This window comes from Pinus tabuliformis, chromosome X (assembly GCF_031772625.1).
Source record: "Pinus tabuliformis cultivar Carrire ecotype Pingquan chromosome X, CPIR1, whole genome shotgun sequence".
Lineage (NCBI taxonomy): Eukaryota > Viridiplantae > Streptophyta > Pinopsida > Pinales > Pinaceae > Pinus > Pinus tabuliformis.
The window spans coordinates 61,353,340-61,377,994 of record NC_142308.1 but is presented as its reverse complement, the minus strand read 5'-3'; the positions used below and the strand labels follow the sequence as shown (position 1 = coordinate 61,377,994).

At 41.8% G+C, this 24,655-nt stretch overlaps 1 protein-coding gene across 2 annotated transcripts in view; it reads left to right on the top strand.

Moving 5' to 3' along the window:
* LOC149138326 (DNAJ heat shock N-terminal domain-containing protein) overlaps nt 1-24,655 on the top strand; it is a 271,925-nt gene that overhangs the window by 210,947 nt on the left and 36,323 nt on the right. For both annotated transcript variants that reach the window (XM_089448165.1, XM_089448164.1), the window contains exon 7: nt 11,237-11,275. In XM_089448165.1, the coding sequence (XP_089304291.1) occupies nt 11,237-11,275 (39 nt within the window). The remainder of the gene's footprint in view (nt 1-11,236; nt 11,276-24,655) is intronic.

The following is a 24,655-nucleotide window of genomic DNA, read 5'->3' as shown; positions in this document are numbered from 1 at the left end:
AGGGGAAGCGTAGTTGTAGTCGTGGACAGTCGATTCAACTGTTGGGACAGCCAGGATTTACCGAGACAATTCTTCTCTTCTAGTCGTATTTCTCTGTAACTTGATTGTTGGGAGGGCATCCAGAGTTGTATTTAGAAACCACTGCTTAATAATATAAAACCCTTAGAGCTGCAGCACCAGTTTTCCCTCCTTGGGTTTTTCCGAGGACATTTGTCCAAAAATAATGGTGTCATTTGTGTTGTATTTTCTTTCTTGCTCAGTCTCTTGTTTCCGCATAATATTTAATTAAGTGAAGGCTGCAGTGTATGTATTACGATATTTTCCGTAGGAAACTGCAAGTAATTTGTTTAAAGGAATTTTACAAATAGGAGTAATATCATCAGTTGCTGTAGTAGGGATTCCGGTTATGGAATTTTCACAACCTCCACACCAAGTCAGCCTCAAGAAGATCAAGTCAACCCCAAGGAAGGCAATTCGACAACATTGGAAGGCTACATATACAAGGCAGTTCGACTTCATTTGGAGTATCTCACTCTCCTACACAGTGCGATCTCTGACGCTGGAAGCTGGGAAAAGTGCAAAGGTGAAGGAGGCTAAAAGGAGTGCGAATTTGGTCAAGAAGGGAAGGACATCATCGAAGTTTTGATATCTCTCTTTGTCTCTCTCTTTCTCTCTCTCGTGTGGGCTAGTTTAGGAGATCGAAGTCTCCTTGTCAAAGTCGACGCTGGTGTTGATGCCGGAAGCTGCCAAGTCAAAGTTGCTAGGGTCAAACTGTTGTTGCTACTAGGTCGAAGGTTGGATCGAGGAAGGAGAGTCTGGCTTGGTGTGGAGTAGGCCTTTGTCTAAGTTGAAGAGTCTCAAGGAAAACTATTGAAGGAAGAGAGTTTGACTGGTTTCTCCCTTAGATAGGGTTTTTGCCCTGACAATGTGCCTACATCGTGTGTCTTGTGTTTTTGTGATCTTCATGCATACATAGTTTGGTAATTGCTTGATGAAAGATAAATATTAAATAGCAAATAACAGAAGCCAACATAATTCACAAGTAATTATCATAAAAAAGAAATCTAACCCTAATTCTACTAGCATTGATTTCTCAACAAGAAGTGTCCCGTTGCTCCTTCTGCTTCGATCCACTTGATTGCGCCCTCTTCAAGCCTATGTTCTCTAGTTACTGTGCCTGTACACAAGCCTCGTCCACCGATTTGGGCTTGAACAACATCACTTGCTCACTTAGATGGTGGTGCAAACCCCCCAAATACTTGAGGAGTACATTTAGGTTCTTCGGAGAGATACCCAACATTATAGCCATCTTTCTGAACTTCGTGGTATACTCTTGCACGCTTTGGCCCGAATTTTGTTTGAAGTAGTGCCATCGGATCCACTAGTCCTCTACGTATCCAATGGGATAAAACTATGACTTAATGAAGGTTTTGAAGTCCTCCCACTTAGTCATTGGAGGTTCTCCCTCCAACCTCAAGGTCTCCGTGTGGCTATCCCACCAAGGCAGTGCATGGCCCTCTAATTTCAGTTGTGGAGATGAGATCTTCTGTCCTTCCTCAATTTGATGGATGTTGAAATAAACTTCCACTTGTTGCAACCAGTGATTCGGCTTCAGAGCGTTTATCTCTCTGTGGTATGGCTTGATATCGACTTTTGCTTCCATAATAAATAGGGATTGATTCACGACACTCACCGGGTTGATCTTTTCTAGATTCTTTCTTACACTGGTTCTCCGTTTCTTCCCGATCTCCCAATCCCCCTTCTGATTTGTCCTCTGCATTTGAACCCCCATCTTCTCCAAATATCCCAAGCTTATTGCTTAGGGCCGCCATGAGGAGGTTTACATTGCGATTTATATCTGCGACTTGTTGTTCCAGCTGCGAAAACCTCACCTCTGTAGGATCAGAAGGGTCATTTACAAATTCGTGTGTCATGATTAGGGTTTTACGATTATCGCCCCGCCAATCTAGATCCCCCGCAAATATCCAAAAAATACCCAAAGAAACCTACTCTGATACAAATATGACCCCATAAATTGCTATGGATATTCCACTGGATAGTTCATCAAAACGAATATGATAATATTATATTAGAATCTAAGATTCTACACTATTACAGTTTTATTAAATTTCTAGATTTGTAGATTTTACTGTAATTAGTTCATGCATGCGGAAGGAAATTATGCATAAAATAGAGAATGGAAAAATAAAAGGTCACACACACAAAAGACATAAGATATGTAATGGGAAACCCTTTTGGGAAAAAACCCAGCTGGAAGGTGTGGCCACTTCGCTCTCTTTGTCTCTCAGGAAATATGGCTACAGGTACAAAGAAGTATGGCCTATGGCCCGTGGGCTACAATAGTGCACAAATCTTCTCTGTGTGCTCTACCTCTTATCTCTCTTGGCTATTTTTGCTTAGCTATGGAACAAATGCACTCGAAAGAATGGAATGCCTCTTCCTCCTAGTGGCCCGGTTATAACACAATCCAATAGCCCACTAGTGGTTAAGTTTGACTACATCAACTCTTAACCAGAGTTACAATATAGACTCTTCTAGAGTCTTTTACATCACAATCACGTGGCTAGCCCCTTTTCCATGAATAATGGGTGTTGACGCGACATCCTCTCGAACCATGGTGGTGAAAACAGGAAGGTCAACTTCTGAGTGGCATAACTTTTGCATACAGACTTTGATTGACGCGCTTTTTGCGCCGTTGGAAAGATCTTTGTGTAGAATAGCCTGAAAAGGTGTGGTGCTAAAGCAACAAAGTCTTAACCCCAAAAAACATAGTTTGATGCCTCAAAAGTCAAAACACTCCCTAAAGGTTCTAGACCCCGTTTCGCCAAACTGGATCTCACCTGTAAAAGCAATCCCGTGAGCTGATTCCTCCTCTTTTTCCACTCCGAATGCATCAAGATGGATGACAAACAATATAATGATCCAATCTGGATCATCACATCTAAGGAAAATCTGAAAGGAAGACTTCAAAAGGATTGCTGGTCTCTCTCTAGAAGAAGATCTATTTGGAAGGCATCAAGGATATTGGAAGTTGTTGTTGGAAGAATCACAAGAGACATTTTTCAAAGACATTGTTGAAGACTCTTCAAGAATCTTGAAGGCGTAAAAGAAGGTTGAAGACTTCATCAAGGAGAATCTTGGTCTCAAGTAAGTAACATATTATTACATCATGCCTGAATCTTCAAGTCATATCGATTCTTTTTCAAAAGAAAGCGACAAGCACATTGGGCATCAAACTATCTAGCATGGAAGAAGAGAATTGACTTGATACTCTCAGAACAAGAGGTAATGGAATATGTTACTGGGGAAATTACTGCTCCTGAGAGAGATAAGACATAAGAACTAGCAAAGTACAAGAAACGGGACGTAGGAGCTCAAAGATCATATTTGAATCAATTAAGGGTTCTCTTGTTCCATTTGTTGCAAATTTGAAGACTTCCAAGGCCATGTATGACAAGCTAGTGAATTTGTATTCGGTAATTGCATTGCCACCTGAATGGAGCAACTTTGCAACAAGCATTTACACCAAAAACGGTTCAACTCCCTGCGATGAGTTGTGGGCGTAGTGCATATTGGAAGAATTAAGGATCAAGGTCAAGGATGATATTGGAAGAATCAAGGATCAAGGTCAAGGATGATACTGGATCAGATGAGCAATCTCAAGCCTTTCTAGCCTGAGTCAAGAAGTTGAAGAAGGGAAAGTTTGGTAAGTCCAAGAAGAAAGACATGTCCAAAGTGCAATGTTTGGATGTAATGAATTTGGACACTTTTAAGAGGGACTGACCAAACAAGCAGAGCAACAAGAGAAAGGAAAGGAGTGAAGCTCATGTAGCTGAGGCAGTGGGAGAACCTGAGAAGAAAGCAAAGAAATAAGTCTAGGATCTTTACTACTAAAGAAGGTTCACTGACTATCAGGTTCTTTATGAAGACTAATGTTTCTTTTAGGATAGTATGTTTTGTATGGCATCATAGAAAGAAACATATGATAGTAGCATGTTTAGAATTTACATGGTTAAGTTGCTTTGTAGAGATCATCTAGATAGATGGATGGACAGACCATTTTTGGATAATGTTCATCCATGTATTGTCTAACATTATGTTAGAAGTTGTCATCTTGCTTATTTGAATCATCATGATTCAGGGAAGACCATCATTTTGAAAGGTCTTTGGGAAAAGGATCATGACAATAGACATTCCATGTAATGTGGAATCAATACTGGTAAAAGGGATGAAGGAATGCAATGGGTCAAGATGCAAGCTCTTTGTGAAATATATAAATAGCTAGATGATCAAATGAAAGCATACGAATGCATGTTGGAAATAAAACTTTGTATAAGATTCATATGTGTATCGTCTTGTGAAAAGAAAGTTGGTCATAAAATATGCTTAGATGTATGGATACATGATACTTGAAAAGAATAATTTTTGACTTATGTAAGGATGTGTAAAGAATTAAGACTTTTTCTAGAATATATATAAATGATTAACATCCAGTTGATTCTTTGGAAGAAAAGTTGTAACTTGGTAATCAAGTTCGATCCTTGGGCACTCTGATGCATGAAGGAAGTTTTGAGTGGAGATGGTTGATAAGGATGTTGATGGAACAAGAAGGTCATCATGATGAGGTAAGTTTGATTTTCATTGGTTATCTGGTTAACATATTATTTTTCTATTTGGAAGATGTTGCAGGAATATATGATGACAGTTGTGGCAAGTTCAATTGTATGGATGAAGGATATTGAGGGAAACACGATATCTAGTACCTGGCAAATGTGAAGTCAAGATATGGACAAATTGGGATTAAAAGGTAGCAGTGTGAGAAGATAACCTGGAGGTCAAACAAGATCACTTTCAAGAAGAAGCGATCAACTCGAAGTTTGGGAAGGCTCAGTGTAATGCATTCATATTGTAGAAGAAAGTGATGAACAAGAAGATTGGCTTGGAACCTGTCACAAGATTGAAAAGAGAAGGTGGCTCCATGATACCTTGAAAGAAAGAAAGCTTGATGATGTAGAGGAAAGAGGGAGTCAGGGAACTATGAAGAATTGGTAGCTGATACTCTTATGAAGACAAGTTGTAAGGTTTGTGATGATGACTTCCCAAATATAAAGGAAGTCCAGATCTCCTATGATTTTGAAAAGGAGTAAAGGAGTCTCCTTGTATAGGAGCATGGTTGTATTCTCAAGATTAAAGGAGAATATGTGAAAATTTCTAAAACTATACATTAAAAATCCTACTGCAATCACTGGTTTATCATCTCCTACTTGTTCTTTACATCCAACAAGTTATTTAATTGCTTAGACATCGATGAAAACACTATTTCAGCCTACACATACATATAGATCATGAACTGAAATTAATTGAGACAATCACACAAGGGACACCGTTATTTTTTGGACAATCGTCTTCGGAAAAACCCAATGCGAGAAAACCGGTGCAACATATAGAGGTTTGTATTATTAAGCAAATTCTTGAATACAACTAGGGTGCCAAATGCGGCTCACCCAACAGAAAATAACCTTGGCAGAAGTACCTCTATCTGGAGATAAATATTTCGGCAAATCCAACAACTAGATGATCAAACCCCACAAATGACAAATGTTGTCCCCAGTGCTGGACAGTGATGGCTGCTCCAAGCTTTGCACTGGAATTGCGTCACCCTCTTAGTGAGCCTTCATTGCTCAGAAAGTCGATATGCTGAACTACTCTCTCTTTGCCCCACAGACAAACCCCAGCACTGCCTCTAAGGGCCTGCGTCAGCTTCTATGGCTTGTGCATCACGCTCTCTGGAGCTGCACTGTCTCTCCTGGGGTTGCTCTGCCTCTCTGCTATGTATTCTTCGGCCTTTGAATGAAGTCCCTCTGTCGAACTGCTCCTCATTGCAACTCAGATCACTAGCTCAATTTTCTCAGCAAACCTCGCCCCAGAAAAATCAAACTCTTTGATCAAGTCGTTGTGTCTCCAACTGACCCTCAAGCCTCCTCTTATACTTTTCCTATTGATGAGTCAATGACCATGATCTAATCTATAATCAATGGATAAGATTAAAACAAGCTTGATCCTCGTCACTTAGAACTTTCTCACCCATATTTTTATTAATACACATTAATATTTTTATTTTCCTAAGTTTAGACTTAGGAACCCATTAAAAATATTAATTATTTTAATAACTCCTCATCTGGGTGGAATTTCTCCAAACGATTTCTGGGTTCTAGAGATCTCATGTGTTCCAGTCCCTCCACAAAATTTCGGACTTAGAGCACACTCGATGCTAGCGAGGAATGTGCTCTAGCAATACTTCCCCGTGGAAGCATTACACTGATCTACTGCATCGGTCCTCTGTGTTGTTGATGCTTGGCCTGATGCCCTTCATCCACTGCACTACTACTTCCTGTACTGCTGCCCATGACTCTGCCACTGCCATTGCTACATCTGTTCTACAACTCCCTCTCAAAACGCTGCATCACGCTGCCCATAAGACTGCCACTGCTAACTGTTGCACTACAACTCAGTAACTGAGAAGTAAGTAATTGAAATTTCACCCAAAATTGACATGCTGGGTAGTATGGATGCCTCATGATGCTGAAGCTACCTCTGTTTCTAATCTGTGCTAACCCTCTGCTTCTACTGCGCTGCTGCAAACTGCTATGTGCGTCTCGCACTGCTACAACATCCACTGCGCTGCCGCAGAGTTTGGCACTCTAGCTCTGCCACTGTTGCTCCATCACACCTCGCTCCAACTGTCACCCGTCATTTTTGCTATTGTCGTTAAGGGCTCCCATAGCCGTATGTGATCTAAGAGTTTGGGCACCTCAAGGATCCTGCCCTGTCATGTAGTCCTCTTGACTACAACTCCATGTCGCCCCACCTCTTCTCTAGAGGTGCATGAGCACTCATGGCACAATCGTCATCCTCGCCTTCCTTGTCCGCTTTCGCTGGAGCAACCTTTGATTCAGAAGCTTCCCCCTTTCCCTTCTTCTGGGGGCATTGAGTGGCATAATGTCCCAGTTCCCCATAGTTGAAGCATCTGACCTTGGTGATGTCCTTCTTCTTCCTTTTCTGCTGCACTTGCTGTCCTGACGATGTGAGAGTTGCATCCTCCTCCTCCTCCTTCTTGACTCAAGCTCCCTTGCCGCTACTCCCTGTCTTGGTCATCCTCCTGAGCTCTTCTTGTCGAAGAGCTGCCCACATCTCCTCCCAACTGGGGAGAGTTGCTCTGCCCAAGATACTTTGGACAAAGGTCTCCCAGTCCTCGGTGACTGCATTCAGGGCAGTCCTGACCATGAACTCAAGATCTGGTGTAGACCCCACGGAAGTCAACTGGTCACGAATCCCTTGCAACTTGAGAAGGAAGGGATCAATCTCTTCTCCCTTCTGCATCTGGTACTGTCTCAGTTGATTTTCTAATAGCATCTTCCGTTGGACGGAAGATCCCTGATACAAGGTGGTCAGCGCCTCCCACATCTCCCTTGCTGTGTTCTTCTGAGCAATGTGTGGTACTACATGATCTTTGACCTCGTCTAGGATCATGCACTTGGTCTTAGCTTGGGCCTCATCGTACTTCTTCAACAGATGAGCGTCAATCGGCTTAGCAACTACCTTCAAGGCATAGTCCTTGATGCGATGTTTGTCTAGGATTGCCAGGATCTTGGCCTTCCAAATGACAAAATTGGATGCTCCGTTCAATTTGTCCTGATCCCTCAACCCATTCGTTTCCATCTCTGCCCAAAAATAAGACTGGTTCTCTTCTCCCTCTCCTGCTGTTAATCTAGCAAGACTTGGATCTGGATTTCTTTGGCGCAAGAAACCCTCTAAGGAACAAGTCAAAGACTCGGACTCGGAAAAAGTGACAAGTCAAAGACTCGGTCTGAGGTCCTCAATTTTTAGAGTCAAGAGTCAAAAGTTGAAAATGAAAATGGACAATGTACAATAAACTAATGTTATTAGAACCGGATTGGTCATTGAATTGGTCAACCCCAAAACTAGGAATTAGAGAAAAAAACTGACCAAAAAACTAGTTAACCAAAAAATACATAAATATTCAAATTTTGAAAAAATAGATAAATATTCATGTGCATCCATATGAATCCAAACCATTATATACAAATATGCAAAGTTTCTGATACATATAGCAAGGGTGCATAGAACCAAAATAGTGCCGAGTGCAATCCATCTTTGAACCAAAAATACATCAACAAAGAAGCTCTAGATGTCCTCTATAGTTAAAAGAAATCATGCTACAACAATTACCTACATATCATTAAAATCATTGCCTATATTGGGATCTTCATCATCAATAGCACCTTCTAAGTATTAAATTTAAGATAGAAAAAACTTCGTATGTCAAATCGAGATTTTATTTGAGCGATGAGTACATTTTTACTAGGGTCGGGACAAAGGAGTTCAACAATCAATGCCACTAACATTGAACTACATAGAGGGCTTGGTACTCTTGATAGTTCCATTATATGTGGAAAAATTCGAAGTCGGGATTAAATCGGCGAGGGTCCAAAAGTTGGAAAACTCGTTAAAGTTGGGAGTTTTTTGAAAAAGTCAGCAAAAAGTTGGCAAAATTAAAAAAAACACAAAAATATTCATTTTTTTTTTATTATTTTTTTTTAACATCTAGAGTATCCACAGTCCATTAGGGCTTGTAGTCTGCAACATCAGATTTGCAATCTAACCAATGAGAAATAGACAAGAACAAACATATAGCTTACTTGTTGAAGTAGCCCATCTAGATCAATCCTTTCTGCATTTTTTGTCGTTGACACCTGGCAGGTCCTTTGCCTTATTTGCCATCAATTGCTCACTGAGTATTTGCTGCTCCAAAATACACAATATACTCAGCCCTAACCAGATCTACTTCTCAAGTGAATTTGACCACCAAATCACTGCACAATCAGCATCAAAGTATATTATCAACTCACTATGGTTTGGCCCTTCCAAGACACTGACTACACGACAAATTTGCCTCGTCAAATTCATTGTATAACAGCTTTAACAGTAGTGGCAACTCATAGTAATTTTGCTTATCAAATCACTATATGATAGCCCTTAAACACCACTGTCATATCCCACATTCAGCAGAGATGGCAGACTTTTTCGGTCGACTCGGGATAAAATCGGGCATATAACGAATAAATTGCGATTTTTTCGTTTCTGAAAAAGTCTGCAAAAAATTGGAAGATTAAATCGTTTTGTTGAAAAAATCGCAATTTTAGGATTTAATCCCGATTTTTTGCAGATTTTTTCTACACTGGTTACATACCCTCATACATGATAGAATCCAATGGAAACGATGCAATTCCTTCAATCTTGTGTTGAGAAAGCAAGTGCTAAATAGATTAATGCTTGATTCCTTTTTCTTGATAATTACTTGTGAATATTAGCTATCTTCTTATTACTTTTATGTTTACTTCATCAAGTAATTATAAAAATGTTCAAAGCATAAAGATCATAAAGAGACAAAGAACACCAAAAATTAGGCTCCAAGCCAAGGCAAAACCCCACAAGTGGGAAAACCCAACAATCCTTTTCTTATATTATCAGAACAAAATGAGATATCCAAGACCTAAGACCAAGACCAAAACAGCCACAAAGATTCCAAGTCAAACCCTCCTCCAAGTCTTCTCCAACAAGTCAAAGTCAATGATGGTCAAACTTCCTGAAATCTGGTCAAAATCACAGAATTTTCAGTCTTGCAATAGAGGCCAAATTTCGGCCCTGTAATTACCTCAGAGATGCCACAGAAATTTCGCACATGAGAACAGAAACAAGGCAGAAAACTCGATTCTCTCTCCTTGGACTTTCTACTCTTCTCCTTTGACTTCTGCTCTCTTCCTTCTTGATTAGGTACAGAAATCAATGTATAATGTGATGAAATGAATGGTCTTCCAAGAGGTCGATTTGACTCTTATATATAGTTGTCCAGGAGGGTCGAATAGGTGCCACATAGGACGATGTCTCCAAGGAGGGCCGACTTGGTCTTTGTGTTGACTCTTTGACTCAAAAATAAATCTCGAATTCTTTTCCTTCCAATATCCAAATGGGACATGACTCAAATACAAAATTCTTTTGACTCTTTGAGCATGAATAACATGCTTTGACCAAAAATAAAATATAATAATAATGAATATAATAAATATGTCAATGATAAAATTACATTACATTATGAAGACCGACACTAGTTACAACTTCAACATTTTGAAATCCTGGAAATTGTTAAGTATGTCGGATTTTGAGTGGGATCTAAAATTCTATTTTCTCCATATGAAATCCAATGAGGTTGGAACCACTCTGAAACATCTTGAAACAATTAATGATAATGTTTAAAATATAAGTAAAAGGGTGAAAATGAAATATAAAAGAGAATTTAATATTACCATTAATTACACAACATTAATTGGGCCCTAGGGTTGAATATTAGGCTTCCCCACTCGTAAATTATTGTTTTATACAAAATTCAAGGGGGACGCCCAACCCTTTTTAAGGGGGGACACCCACAAGCACTCCGTTTTGGCAAACACGTCCCCCACATTGGGGAAACGTTTTACCCAACATTTCCCTTAATGTTTTCCCGAGTTTCCCCTAAAAGGGGACATGGAGAAACATTTCCCTAGGTGTCCCCCAATTCTGGGGGCATGGGAAACATGTGGAGTCCTTGTCGAACACTGCTTTTAAGGCCCTAAGCAACCTGAATGTAGGCAGAGAAATATTTGATCCTTTGAATTACTTCACCATAGCATCTTATAACATGCATGGCATTAGTATTAGGTTGGGAAAGACAACTAAACTGATTTGAAAAGCTTCCAAACTAAACCTCATATACTAGCTTCTATAGGAGACCTAGATTTTGCAAGCAATTAGTTTTAGCAGGTTAAAAGAACAAAATTGATAGTGGAAGATCATATGAAGCATAAAAAACTTGGGCTGAGATACCTAAGAATCACCTAAATAAGGAACCTAAGTGCTCATTGGATGAGAGGATGGTGGGACTTCTAAAGCAATCTATATTAGCTCGGAAAATTTTGGTGTCTGATCCAAGTCTATCAAAGTGGGAACAGCTATTCAATTGATAGGATCGTCATGTTTCTTCAGTAAGAATCGTGTAATTGGGAATAGTGTCTATTTTTTTCGTGATAAAAATTTAGCTAGTCTTTTTCTTTAGGGAGTTGAAGAATTCTCTAATTTTTTGGTTTTTGCTACTCAACAGGCAAGCGCTACGTGGGAGAGGCGCCAAAGAAGAGCGCAGGTAGGGACTATATAATATAATTTTTCTGTAATGTATTTAAACTGAAGCAAATGGAAGGCACTTCCTTGGCATGCTTGTAAATGCCATTATTTTGTGAATAAAATTAGTGTTTGACTTCGTAATTTGAGTATGAAGTATCTAGGCCTCTATCTAGAGAAATAAAAAGACAACTAGATTTAGATAAGATACTAAAATTATATTAATGTCCAACTAGTTAGCACAAAAGCAGGTAAATGGGATTGCTAGAGAAAGTTGAGGGAATGCTATCAATTCCGTATGTTAAACTGAGACGTTAAAGAACTTTCTGAGAGGTGTCGAAAACAAACCAAATACTTTCAACTTCTTCCATAGTCTCAAACTCTCAGTAGCTAGAACAACAAAGGTGTATCTGGACAAAAACGAACACTCAACAAAGCTATGAAAATTGTCAGTTTGCATCATATAGTTGTAGTCTAAACAACAGAAGTAGAGTCTTGAGTTCCTGTTTTACCACACATAAAAATGTGAAAACTATGGCCTGGTTTCACTTTATTTGCCAACACTTTGTTGTGTATTGGTTCTCTCAGAGTCCAGTGGAACTGAGTTAGTTCTTGAGCTTTTGAACTTTCCTTGCAGCATTGCTACATTTCCTACAACACAGTAAATTTAGGTTTGCAATCTAAAATTGTTATGGTATAAACCCTCACTGCCTTCTATTCCTTGCTTATTTGGAAGTTGTCTCACTGTGTCTTTTGGAGCCGCTATCCACTGCTTGGAGCAGATGTTTGGGTTTGAAATCCACCATCTATTGCTTTGTGGAGTTTTCCATTGCTATTTCGAGGTTCAACAATTTGTTTTGGAGCACAAAGTTTGCTGTTTGAAGGGAAGATTTCCTCATTATAGCCGAGTCTGTTGTTCTTTCTGGAGTTGCACTTATCATTCAACTGTTGCAAACTCCCGTTGTTGAGGTTCCTGACAGTCACCAATTATGGACTTGTTGGTTCCAAAGCATGCATGTGATTGTGGTCATTGTTTTAATGGAAACTACTAAAGAACATTTTATCTATATGACACACCTGGGTTTAGTATCAAGGAATGCAACTGTTTTACAGTACATAAATATGAAATCCTCTTGGCTTCGGAAGTTCATAACTTTAGAATCGAATTGGTAATTTTATGACTTTGAACTTTGTAGCATGACTCACGAGTGTCAAACTATCATGTTGTAGTTTTGTAAGTTGCTTAAATTTTTGGACCTTGGCCATATCAATATGTCATATTATGTCATTTTGATTTTGTAATTGGTACTTAATACTTGGACTTCATACTTCGCAAGTTCACACTTGCTTTTTCTAAAAGTTAATAATTTTTGGTAAAATATTTCTTATATTAAAGAGATATTATTTACAAAGAGTAGGAACATGGAAGAGTATATAAAAGAGGTGGGGGGAGAAAAACAATTCAATACCTCTCCCTCAACGCACTTGGCACCTGCTTATTTCTAAATGTTGATATTTGTGCAATAAACTATTTTTATTTCATCATTCATGTTATTTGGGAATTCTAAATTGTTATCCTATTTTCTTTTAAAGAATTTTTTATCTATCTATCTATCTATCATCTTTATATGTTGGCTTTCCAAGGCTTGTCTATTAATGAAAACTCAAAATACAAATGGAATCCTAATGATCTTAATGAGATATTCAATCCTTATTGTTAAAATTGGCAATTAGGGCCAAACTCCATGTGGGTCACCTCATTTATGGCAGCTGATATTTTTCCTAGATTCCTCTTGTCGAGAGGTGTAGGATTGATCTAAAGATCATTGGATTCCAACAAGTATTAATGGAGATATGAATTTATTTGTATTTACTTGACAAATTGTCAAGGTTCTCCAACAGTTAAATGTGTGGCACACATGCCCAGTGAATCATATAAATACAAGAGAGGTTGATTCATTTTCCAATCATCTCATCTCCACATCTCTTCTCTCTCCTAGTCTCTTGGGTATGCATAGGAGGAAGAAGACTCTCTCACGTGGGAAGAAGAAAGAGGACGCAGTTAGGGCAGCAAGCTGTGACGTGGAAGGAGGACGCAGGAAGGTACAACAACACGTTTTGGGTGCTAGAGGACTGCGTTGACCAACATATAGGCTCCCTTGACTGCGGATTTGTGTGGGGAGTCTCTCTCTTGCTAGCCGCAGTTCAGATCAGCCTTGTTGACCTCTGTTTGACCACTGTTTTGGGGCAGCGTTCACTGGTTAGGGCTGACTGCAGGAGCTGATATATTGACTGCTGTTTTGACCATGTTTTGAGGACTGTTTTGGGCTGCCACTTATTGCTGTTGAAGACTGAGTTCTTCAATTTGACTAGAAGTCAATCCGGGGCTGTTTGACCAAGTTTGACTTTGCTGATCTAGGGTTTGCTGCTGCTGATACAAAATTATAGAATTCTGATTTTGTACTATTTCTTTTTGCTGAAATATTGAAGATAAAAGAATATTTGATCAAAGGGTTTCCCTGCATTGGGGTTTGTCCCTGGCTAGCCGCCACATCTTGTGTCTCTTGTCTTGGCTTGTTTTCTGTCGATCGTTTAATGTTCTATCCGCACTTTACTTAATGTATATATGATTGCTAATCTGTGGCTAATAAAGAGAAAAATAAGTAAATTGCTCTAAGCATAGAGCATACCATAATTTAACATGGTATCGGAGCTGAGGTGAAGACAAAGCCCAAGCAAGAGCAAGAGAAATCACCAAAGGCTGTTGAAGAAATCTTAAAAAAGTCATAGGGTCCTTAGCACACTTCCCCGACAAACTCTGTGAGAAGTCTGACTATCACAGATGGAAGATGTCTCTCGATCTAACATTGGAAGAGCAGGAAGTGTTGGACCATGTGAGACGCAATATTGTTGCTCCTCCATCAAATGCATCCGTTGCTGCTAGCAGCCAGTGGACCAAGGGAGAAGTCAAAGCAAGGAAGATCATCCGGGACTCTATCGACAAGCGCCTGGTGGCCTATGTTTTCGAGCTGACCACCTAAGGAAATCTATGATAGACTGGTGAGTCTATTTAAAGTTAATGATGCAAATCAAGTTTTGTTCCTTAGAAATAAGCAGAAGGAAATTAAGAAGGGCAAAGATGAGAATATGCAAGCATATTTCTTAAGGATCACCAAGATCAAGAATGATCTCTTATCTATTGGGGAAGTAGTTCCTGACAGGGAAATGACACTCACAACTCTTGGAGGATTGCCCCCTGAATGGTATATATTCAAGACTACTCTTCTCAACAATAATGTAATTCCTAGATTTGAGGAATTGATGGCAAGATGCATTCAAGAAGAAACAAGGATGGAAGAGCAAGAAATGCCCACACTTAAAGGCCATCCCTTTGCTTTTTCTTCTCATGCTAAAAGAAGAAACTATTTTGGGGCTAAATCCAAAGGAAAGGTTGGACCAAAAGGTGGAAGAAAAGGTCGATGTTACAATTGCAACAAAATGGGCCACTATGCGAGGGAGTGCCCTGATAAAAAGGACTCACACCATGACGATGATCAAAATCACTCTCAAGGCAATCAAAGGAATGGTAGGTCCAATGGCAGAGGTAAAAGAAATGCTGAAAATCAAGGAAGAGGATAACTTTTCAAGAAGGCAAGAAACTTCAGGTATGAACCTAACGTTGTTAACAATAAGCAAGATGAATATTATCTACCAGCGACCCTCTCTACTACTGCTCCCCCAAACTCGCCAGGAAATCGGCTTATTGATAGTGGTGCCTCAAGACACTTCACTAGTTACAAAGAAGCTCTCTCTAATCTGATAGAGAAGGAGACCAACCTGGAAATTGTTCTTGGGGACAACTCAAAATATCCCGTGAAAGGCGTAGGGAATGTCGCTCTTCAATTGAATCTGGGAATTACAATTCATTTACAAGAAGTATTATATGTACCTAATTTCAAAAAGAACCTGGTGTCCATTTCGGAAATGGAAGACAAAGGCTACAAGGTGGCCTTCATCGATGGCAAGGTACGTGTATGGAAAAAGAACTTTAAAGATGCTTTCACTCTTGGGTTTCGAGTTGATTCATTATATCAGGTCGGAGGAAGTCCGCTAGGTGTCATTGTAATATTCCTAATTAGCCATGGCTAATTGGAATATTCTATTTTGCTCAATTTTGCCTTCTATAGTTATTTATAAATAAAAGGGGTGAGGAAAAGGGGACATAACTCACTTTTAGAATAAAAGTGACTTCCTAGTAGCACAACGTTGTGACTTAAAGGGGAGACAAGGGGGCCAAAGGACCACGCAGAAATGGGGCCCACGCAGACACTTGGAGAGACTGCGTGGATGGAAAAGGAACACGTGGCAAGAGGGGATTACGTTGGAGGAGGTGAGCCTTGGGATCAAGAGAGGCCAATGCTATAAAGGAGAGAGGAGCCCCCTCATTTTGTCATTGGATTATGTGCATTTGAGCTAGTCACTTCGACATAGAGCACGCTGGCTATTTAGCTAGTCTGCAGCACTGTTTAGTGCATTGAGTGTCTTCGTTCGGAGATCTCACCCTTAGACTCGGGGGACTTCGAGTGCCTGCTCGGGCAAGGTATTTCTATCAGTATTTTTGCAGTAGTTTCATTAGCGTTTTGGCAGGAGGATTGAGCATCTTGGATGACTGCGCAGTCTTGAGAGGGATGACGCAGTTCTTTCTGGTGGGAGTTCTGGATTAGGGTTTTGCAGGGGGATTTGTGCTGGGAGATTGAGCAGGGGATCAGCCCTTGCATTTTGGAGAATTTTGGCTGAGTTTCAGGCGGAGTTTTGGTGGGTTTACTTCAGTGGCAGCGCAAAGCCTTGAGGGATTGCATGGGTCCTTAAGGGGGCGATTTTCAGGGGTCAGCGATTTCAGAAAAGCTTTTTGGGTTTTTCTGGGTTTCTTGAGTAGAGTCCGATTCCAGAGTTTTAACTTTTTCTGAGGAGAGAACAGTCCCAAATCCTCATTTGATTTCCAGCAGCAGCAGTAGCACGGTAGTTTTCCAGCAACTTGGACGCAGTTCAGAGAGAGGCCATTCCTTGGCTATTCTGAGTGTATTTCTTCACTTGCCTTGTGCAAGTTGAGGTGCCATCTTTCTGATCACCTCCTGTACTCATTCTATTACTCAATATAATAAGATGGCTTAGCATTTCTCGCTGCATTTCTTCAGTATCTGCTTATATTTAATGTTTACATTATTATATGTTGCACCACTGTTATTTTTATCATTTTGAGCTTCCCGGTTATTATATCATTTATACGTGTTAGGTTGGAGTTTATTGGGGTTTAGGGAATATCTTTGAAATGGGATATTACAGTGGTATTAGAGCATAGATCTGGCTCAACCTGTGGAGCTAGCAATCTATGACACCGGGGGAAAAGCCCTACATCTATTACAGAGGTAGGAGATATAGAGATACTGGACGTAGGTTGGAGAACACCTACAGAGAGGGAAACTATGTTCCTGTGGTGGACGCAGAACAGGAGGAGCCTGTGGTGGACGTAGAACAGAAGGAGCTTGTGGTGGATGCAGAGCAGATGGCAGACGAGGACAGGAAGAGATTTGCGGATATGCTCCTCAAATCAGTGCAGGATCTGTCGAGGCAGATTGAGGTGATGGGGCAGAGATTCACAGCAGTAGAGGCTAGACAGCGTGAGAGCCCACGGGTTTTCCAGGTTGGTGAGGGATTGGGTGCATCCCACCATTTGCCAGAGCAACGTGATACTACTCAGCAGGTGGCCTCACATGCCCCTACACGCTCTACCATGCCCACTTTCTTAGGAGCAGACACGGGGGCCGGAGCCCAGCAGGAGGCAGAGCCCGGTCATATGGGCGATTATTTTGCAGAGTACCAAGCCTATGGGCAGGAGTTCAGGGAGGCTCTCTCATTCAGAGACTTTGTTCAGCTCCAGCGGGATAGTAGACCCCGCGACCATCACAGAGGATACTGGCATTATCATGATGGTGACACCCACCATGCAGCTAGTAGATTCCACTTGCCTACGTTTGATGGTTCATCAAACAGTTCGACAAAGTCTTGGGTGGAGAAGTTGGACATTTACTTCCAGCTTAACCAGATGTCGGAGACAGAGGCCATCAAGGTGGCGACATTACATTTGGATGGTGAGGCCTAGGATTGGTGGTTCCATGGGATGGTTACACTCGGACACTCCACAGTGACGACATATGCCGAGTTCACTAGGAGATTGATAGAGAGGTTTGACCGGAGGGATCCAGAGCAACACTTTGTTGAGCTGACGAGGCTCAAACAGACCGGGAGCCCAGAGACCTACATTGCAGATTTCTTGAGGGTTTCAATGATGGTGCCAGATCTATCCACGGCACGGAGGATCTACATGTACGTTGAGGGGTTAGCAGAGCCACTTCGGGGTTTAGTCCGATCCACTAGACCAGCCACACTCCAGGATGCTATCAGTAGGACCCGGGATTTACAGGATGTCTTACCCAGGACCCGGACACCTTACCCCCAGAGACAGACTTTCCAGTCTAAGGGGAAGGATGTGAGGATTCCGCCTCCAAAGGGGAATCCAGGACGAGTACAGATTGATGATGATGCCAGGAGGGAGTTGAAGAAGAAGCGGTTGTGCTTCACCGGTCAGGAGCCGCGGGCACCAGGACATAGATGTGCTGCTGGCAAAGCACATTTTATTGAGGTCTTCTCCAAGAGTAGCGGGGAAGAGGATGAGGATGATGATATGGAGGCAGGAGATAGTCATGCCGTGCAGGGTCCCTTACCGCCTCCACCACCAGCAGCAGGTGGTGCAACTTTTGCACCTACCGGAGGAGCCCTTGCAGCATTACAAGGAGTTCCCAAGTATTTGACGTTGTGTGTACGGGGGACAGTACGTGGCCAACAATTATCAGCTTTGGTTGACAGTGGGGCAACCCACAACTTCATCGATGCACAAATGGTTGAGCAGAGAGGTATACAGACAGAGAGCTTCGATGGGTTTTCAGTTTTGGTCCCAGGAGATCAGACCATGATGTGTGCTCATTATGTTCCAGCGCTATCAGTGACGATGGGCACCTATACACTGACTAACCACTTTTTCGTGGTCTATATTCCGGACACCAACATGATACTGGGTGTTCAGTGGCTTATCACTCTAGGGAAGGTCACGACAGATTGGAAGACCCTAGAGATGGAGTGGGATGATGAGAAGACAAGGAGGCATGAGAAGATACAGGGACAACACATGTATCTGCCTCAGACTGTTTCGGCTCATCGGATGGAGGCAGTCCTCCGGAAGGGAGACGTAGAGTGGGCAGTGGAGCTGCGTGCATTAGAGGCAGGGACTATAGGGCAGACGGTACATCTAGAGATACAGTCCATCCTTGACCGGTATGCCATAGTGTTTGGGGAGATTCCGCCAGGATAGCCACCGGACCGGGGGTTTGAGCACACCATTGAGTTTGAGCAGGGCATACAGGCAGTGATTACTACCCCCTATAGGCATCCCAAGGCCTATCAGGATGAGATTGAGCAGGCCATTCAGGAGTTGCTGGCTCTTGGGCACATTTGGCCGAGCACGAGTCCTTTTGCTTCTTCTGTGGTGTTGGTGAAGAAGAAGGATGACACATTGAGGATGTGCATTGACTACAGGGCCTTGAACAAGAAGACACTGAAGAACAGTTACCCCATACCCAGGATCGATGAGATGATGGATGAGTTGAGAGGAGCATGGTTCTTCTCAAAGATTGATTTGAGATCTAGGTACCATCAGATTCGCGTGAGGGAGCAGGACATTCCCAAAACTGCCTTCAGGTGTCACTATGGGCACTTTGAGTTCTTGGTGATGCCCTTCGGGCTTACCAATGCCCCAGCTACATTTCAGTCTTGCATGAATCACATCTTCCGTAGTCACTTGAGGAAGTTTGTGTTGGTGTTCTTTGATGAAATCCTCATTTACAGCAGGACTTGGGAGGAGCATCTCCAGCACATTGAGACAGTATTGTGCATCTTGGAGGAGCAGCAGTTCTATGCCAAACTCTCCAAGTGTGAGTTTGGGTTGACAGAGATGTTATACTTGGGACACATCATAGGGGTTGACAGAGTGAGGGTCCACGAGGAGAAGATCAGGGCCATCAGAGATTGGCCAGAGCCGAGAAATGTGATAGAACTTTGAGGGTTCATTGGCATTTGTACTTACTACCAGAAGTTCGTCAAGGGTTTCTCACAGCTTGCTGCACCCCTGACAGATTTGACGAGGAAGGGGGCATTTAGTTGGTCGGATACAGCGCAGTGAGCCTTTGACAGGCTCAAGGAGGTTATGAGCAGCTGCCCAGTGCTTGCATTGCCGGATTTTACGCGGCCATTTGTTTTGGAGTGCGATGCGTCTGGAGAGGGGATCGACACAGTGTTGATGCAGGGAGGTCACCCTATAGCCTTTGAGAGCCGAAAACTCCTTCTGCACAAGAGGTTGTATTCTATATACGACAAGGAGATGCTGGCCATCATGCATGCATTGGCCAAGTACCGACAGTATTTGGTGGGTAACAAGTTCAGGGTGAGGACTGATCACAATAGCCTCAAGTTCTTTTTGGAGCAGAAGCAGCTACAAGAGAGGCAGCAGAAGTGGATCAGTAAGATCTAAGCATATGATTTTGACATTGAGTATGTCAAGGGTAAGAACAACGTGGTAGCAGATGCCCTTTCACGTAGACCAGTCACGTTGTCTCTTATGAGCTTGGATACAGACTGGAGGGCTCAACTCTTAGTAGAGTACTCCAAGGACAGGTTTGCATGTGAGATTCTGGATGGGCAGGTGGTGGATGACAGGTACAGGGTGGTGGATGACAGGTACAGGGTGGTCGATGAGATCATCTACTAAAGGGACAGGATCTTCTTGGCTGAGGGATCTCAGCTCAAGAAGAAGATACTTTGGGCTTCACATGATTCACCATTGGCTAGCCATCAGGGGTTTACCAAAACCTACAAGGCCATTAGAGAGAGGTTCTCATGGAAGGGCCTCAAGGAGGATGTACTCCAGCATATCCGGGAGTGCGATGTTTGCCAGAGGAACAAGGGGGAGATGAGCCATCCCACAGGTTTATTGCAGCCTCTTCCCATTCTGGAGGGGAAATGGGAGTGTATTTCGATGGACTTCATCATAGGGTTGCCCGTGGTACAGGGCAAGGATTGTATCTTTGTCGTCGTTGATCGACTGACAAAGTACGCACATTTTTTTCCATATCTGTGCACTACACAGCAGCACAGGTGGCCGAGCTGTTCTTCAGAGAGGTTTTCAGGCTACATGGTCTTCCTAAGACCATCATCAGTGACAGGGACAGCTGTTTCATGGGCGAATTTTGGCAGGAGCTTTTCCGGTTAGTGGGGATGGAGTTGACACCGAGTACCAGTTAACACCCCCAGATGGACGGGCAGACAGAGATAGTTAACAAGTGGCTGGAGGGCTACTTGCTAACTATGTCAGTGGGCAGCAGCAAGCATGGCTGAGATGGCTGCATTTGGGGGAGTACTGCTACAACACTACACATCACATGTCCATTGGTATGTCACCATTCTGTGCTTTGTATGGATATCATCCTTTGTCTTTTGCTGACGTGATGTTTGGTGATAGCAAGGCTCCAAGAGCCAAGATTTGGATCCGAGAGAGTTAGGATATTCTTCGTGCTCTCAAGGATAATATGGCTACAACGCAGAACCAGCAAAAGCTATATGCTGACAGGGGTCGGGTGGAGAGACAGTTTGAGGTAGGGGACTTGGTCTACCTACGATTACAGCCATACCGACAGTCGTCACTAAAGCAAAAGGGGGCTGAGAAGCTCAAGCCCCGCTTTTATGGGCCATACAGTGTGATACGCAGGATTGGACAGGTTGCATATGAGTTGGAGCTGCCCCAAGGCAGCAAGATTCATAATGTTTTTCATGTATCATGCTTGAAGAAGGCATTGGGGCAGCAGGTGACAGTGATAGATGAGCTACCACCCATAGATGATGAGGGGCATTTGGTGTTGTAGCCAGAGGCTATTATTGATACTAGGGAGAGGCAGCTACGGAACAGGACAGTTCGGGAATTCTTGGTGAGGTGGAAGAATTTACCGGATGAGGATGCCACTTGGGAGAGTGAGAAAATTTTGCAGTATCCATCACTTCAGTTGCTTGAGGACAAGCAACATTTTGCCGGGGGAGACTGTAATATTCCTAATTAGCCATGGGTAATTGGAATATTCTGTTTTGTTCAATTTTGCCTTCTATAGTTATTTATAAATAAAAGGGTGAGGAAAAGGGGACATAACTCACTTTTAGAATAAAAGTGACTTCCTAGTAGCGCAACGTTGTGACTTAAAGGGGAGCCAAGGGGGCCAAAGGACCACGCAGAAATGGGGCCCACGCAGACACTTGGAGAGACTGCGCAGATGGAAAAGGAACACGTGGTAAGAGGGGATTACGTTGGAGGAGGTGAGCCTTGGGTTCAGGAGAGGCCAATGCTATAAAGGAGAGAGGAGCCCCCTCAATTTGTCATTGGATTATGTGCATTTGAGCTAGTCACTTCGACTTAGAGCACGCTGGCTGTTTAGCTAGTCTGCAACACTGTTTAGTGCATTGAGTGTCTCCGTTCGGAGATCTCACCCTTAGCCCTGGGGGACTTCGAGTGCCTGCTCGGGCAAGGTATTTCTATCAGTATTTTTGCAGTAGTTTCATCAGCGTTTTGGCAGGAGGATTGAGCATCTTGGATGACTGCGCAGTCTTGAGAGGGATGACGCAGTTCTTTCTGGCAAGAGTTTTGGATTGGGGTTTTGTAGGGGGATTTGTGCTGGGAGATTGAGCAGGGGATCAACCCTTGCATATTGGAGGATTTTGGCTGAGTTTCAGGCGGAGTTTTGGTGGGTTTACTTTAGTGGCAGCGCAGAGCCTTGAGGGATTGCGTGGGTCCTCAAGGGGGTGATTTTCGGGGGTCGGCCATTTCAGAAAAGCTTTTTGGGTTGCCTGGGTTTCTTGAGTAGAGTTTGATTCCAGAGTTTTAGCTTTTTCTGAGGAGGGGAATAGCCCCAAATCCTCATTTGATTTCCAGCAGCAGCAGCAGCACGACAGTTTTCCAGCAGCTTGGACGCAGTTCAGAGAGAGGCCATTCCTTGGCTATTCTGAGTGCATTTCTTCACTTGCCTTGTGCAAGTTGAGGTGCCATCTTTCTGATCAGTGATCACCTCCTGTATTCATTTTATTTCTTAGTATAATAAAATGGCTTAGCATTTCTCGTTGCATTTCTTGAGTATCTGCTTATATTTCATGTTTACATTATTATATGTTGCACCACTGTTATTTTTATCATTTTGAGCTTCCCGGTTATTATATCATTTGTATGTCTTAGGTTGGAGTTTACTGGGGTTTAGGGAATATCTCTGAAACGGGATATTACAGTCATGTCTTGTGACACACCTCTTCAGTCCGAACTATGGCATTGGAGGTTTGCTCACGTTCAGTATAAAGCTCTACGCGATGTGAGAAAAATGGTGACCAGGATGCCCGAGTTCAGATTAGAGCAAGAAGGTGTATGTCTGGGATGTGCTGAAGGAAAGCTTAAACGGGGACCATTCCCCACAAGCCAAAGCAAGACCTCCGGTATGATGCCTGTGAACTCCTTGGGAGGATATTTATATTACCGCACTTTTACAGATGATTATTCTCGCAAGACGTGGATATACTTCTTGAAAAAGAAGGATGAAGTGTTCTCTTGGTTTTGTCACCTCAAAGCCTTGATCGAGAATCAAATCGAAAAGAAGATCAAGATCTTAAGGACAGATAATGGGACTGAGTATGAATCCAATGAGTTTCATGACTTTTGCAAAGAGGCTGGCATTAAGAGGGAGACTACTACACCATATACTTTTGAGCAGAATGGTGTGGCGGAAAGGAAGAATCGTACAATTGTGGAAGCTGTTCGTGCTATGCTCCATGATCAAAGACTTCCGAAGTTTCTATGGGCCGAAGCTGCAAATACTGCCGTATATGTACAAAATCGATGCCCTCATCAAGCATTGGGTTCCAAGACTCCCGAAGAGATGTTCACTGGTAAGAAACCTGACGTATATCATTTTAGAATTTTTGGAAGTCTTATATATTTTCATGTGCCGAAGGAGAAAAGGAATAAATTGGGTGCATCTTAAAAGAAAGGAATCTTTGTGGGCTATAGCGAAAATACTAAGGGCTATAGAATCTATGTGGCTGGTCAAAGGGAAGTCGAGATTAACCATGATGTCACCTTTGATGAGGATATGGCTCTTAGCAAATTTGACAATCTTCCCACTCTAAGGGGATCTAAAGACGCTGACACCAGGGAACCAAAGGAAAAGGAAGATGAGACGATGCTCGATGTGGAAGAACCTATGGGTCCTGTTGACTTCTACTGGTCAACTTCCCATGCAGTACACCCTCTTTTCTTGGCAGAAAGGGGTAGCACCTGATCAGCGTTTCCGTGCCATCCTACAGTCATCAGCAGCTTGATCATTTCGATTGTAAACCCAGTCTGCATGTATGAATTGTAAATAATCTAAGCAGATCAGAGTCATGTATGTAAAATTGCCTAGGTGGACTTAACTTTCTATGATAATCTATGTCCCGGAAGGTTTTTCATCTCACCGATCCATGGATTGGCAGAGTTTTCCTTCAAACCTGACCCCAAAGCCGGGATGGATTTTGTCATTAGAACTTTAGGAGAATCCTAGTGTGTTGATCTGCTAGATTATAGTTGTGTCGCAGAACTGGGTGTTTTGTGAGGGTCTGTGTTAAGTGGGCTTGTCCCCTTGAGATGTAAGTTGTAAAAATCATGATGTAATGTGTCTTGAGGGTCGAAAAATGTTTTAAATCCCCTCGTGAGTCCTAAGTCCTAGGTCCTAGGTGATGTTTCCAAAGGCTTAGTTCGATGATCCATTTAAAAAATGAAATAAAATAATAAAATAAATAAAAATTAAGAAATTTAAAAATTTAAAAAAATAAAATAAAATAATAAATAATAAAAAATTTAAAAATTTAAAAAAATGAAATAAATAAAAAATAATAAAAAAAATTTAAAAATTTAAAAATTTAAAAAATAATAATAAAATAATAAATAATAAAAAATTTAAAAATTTAAAAAAAATGAAATAAATAAAAAATAATAAAAAAAAAGTTTAAAATTTAAAAAATAATAATAAAATAATAAATAATAAGAAATTTTAAAAATTTAAAAAATAATAATAAAAAATTAATTGAATAAATCGACGGATGAGATCAAGAGATGTCTTGATCTTCATCAATGGTCGAGATCATTTCTACATGGATCATTCGAACTAGCCGTTGGGATCATTTCCTTTATATAGGGTCTTAGGTGGTCATTTCAGATTCATTCGATCTG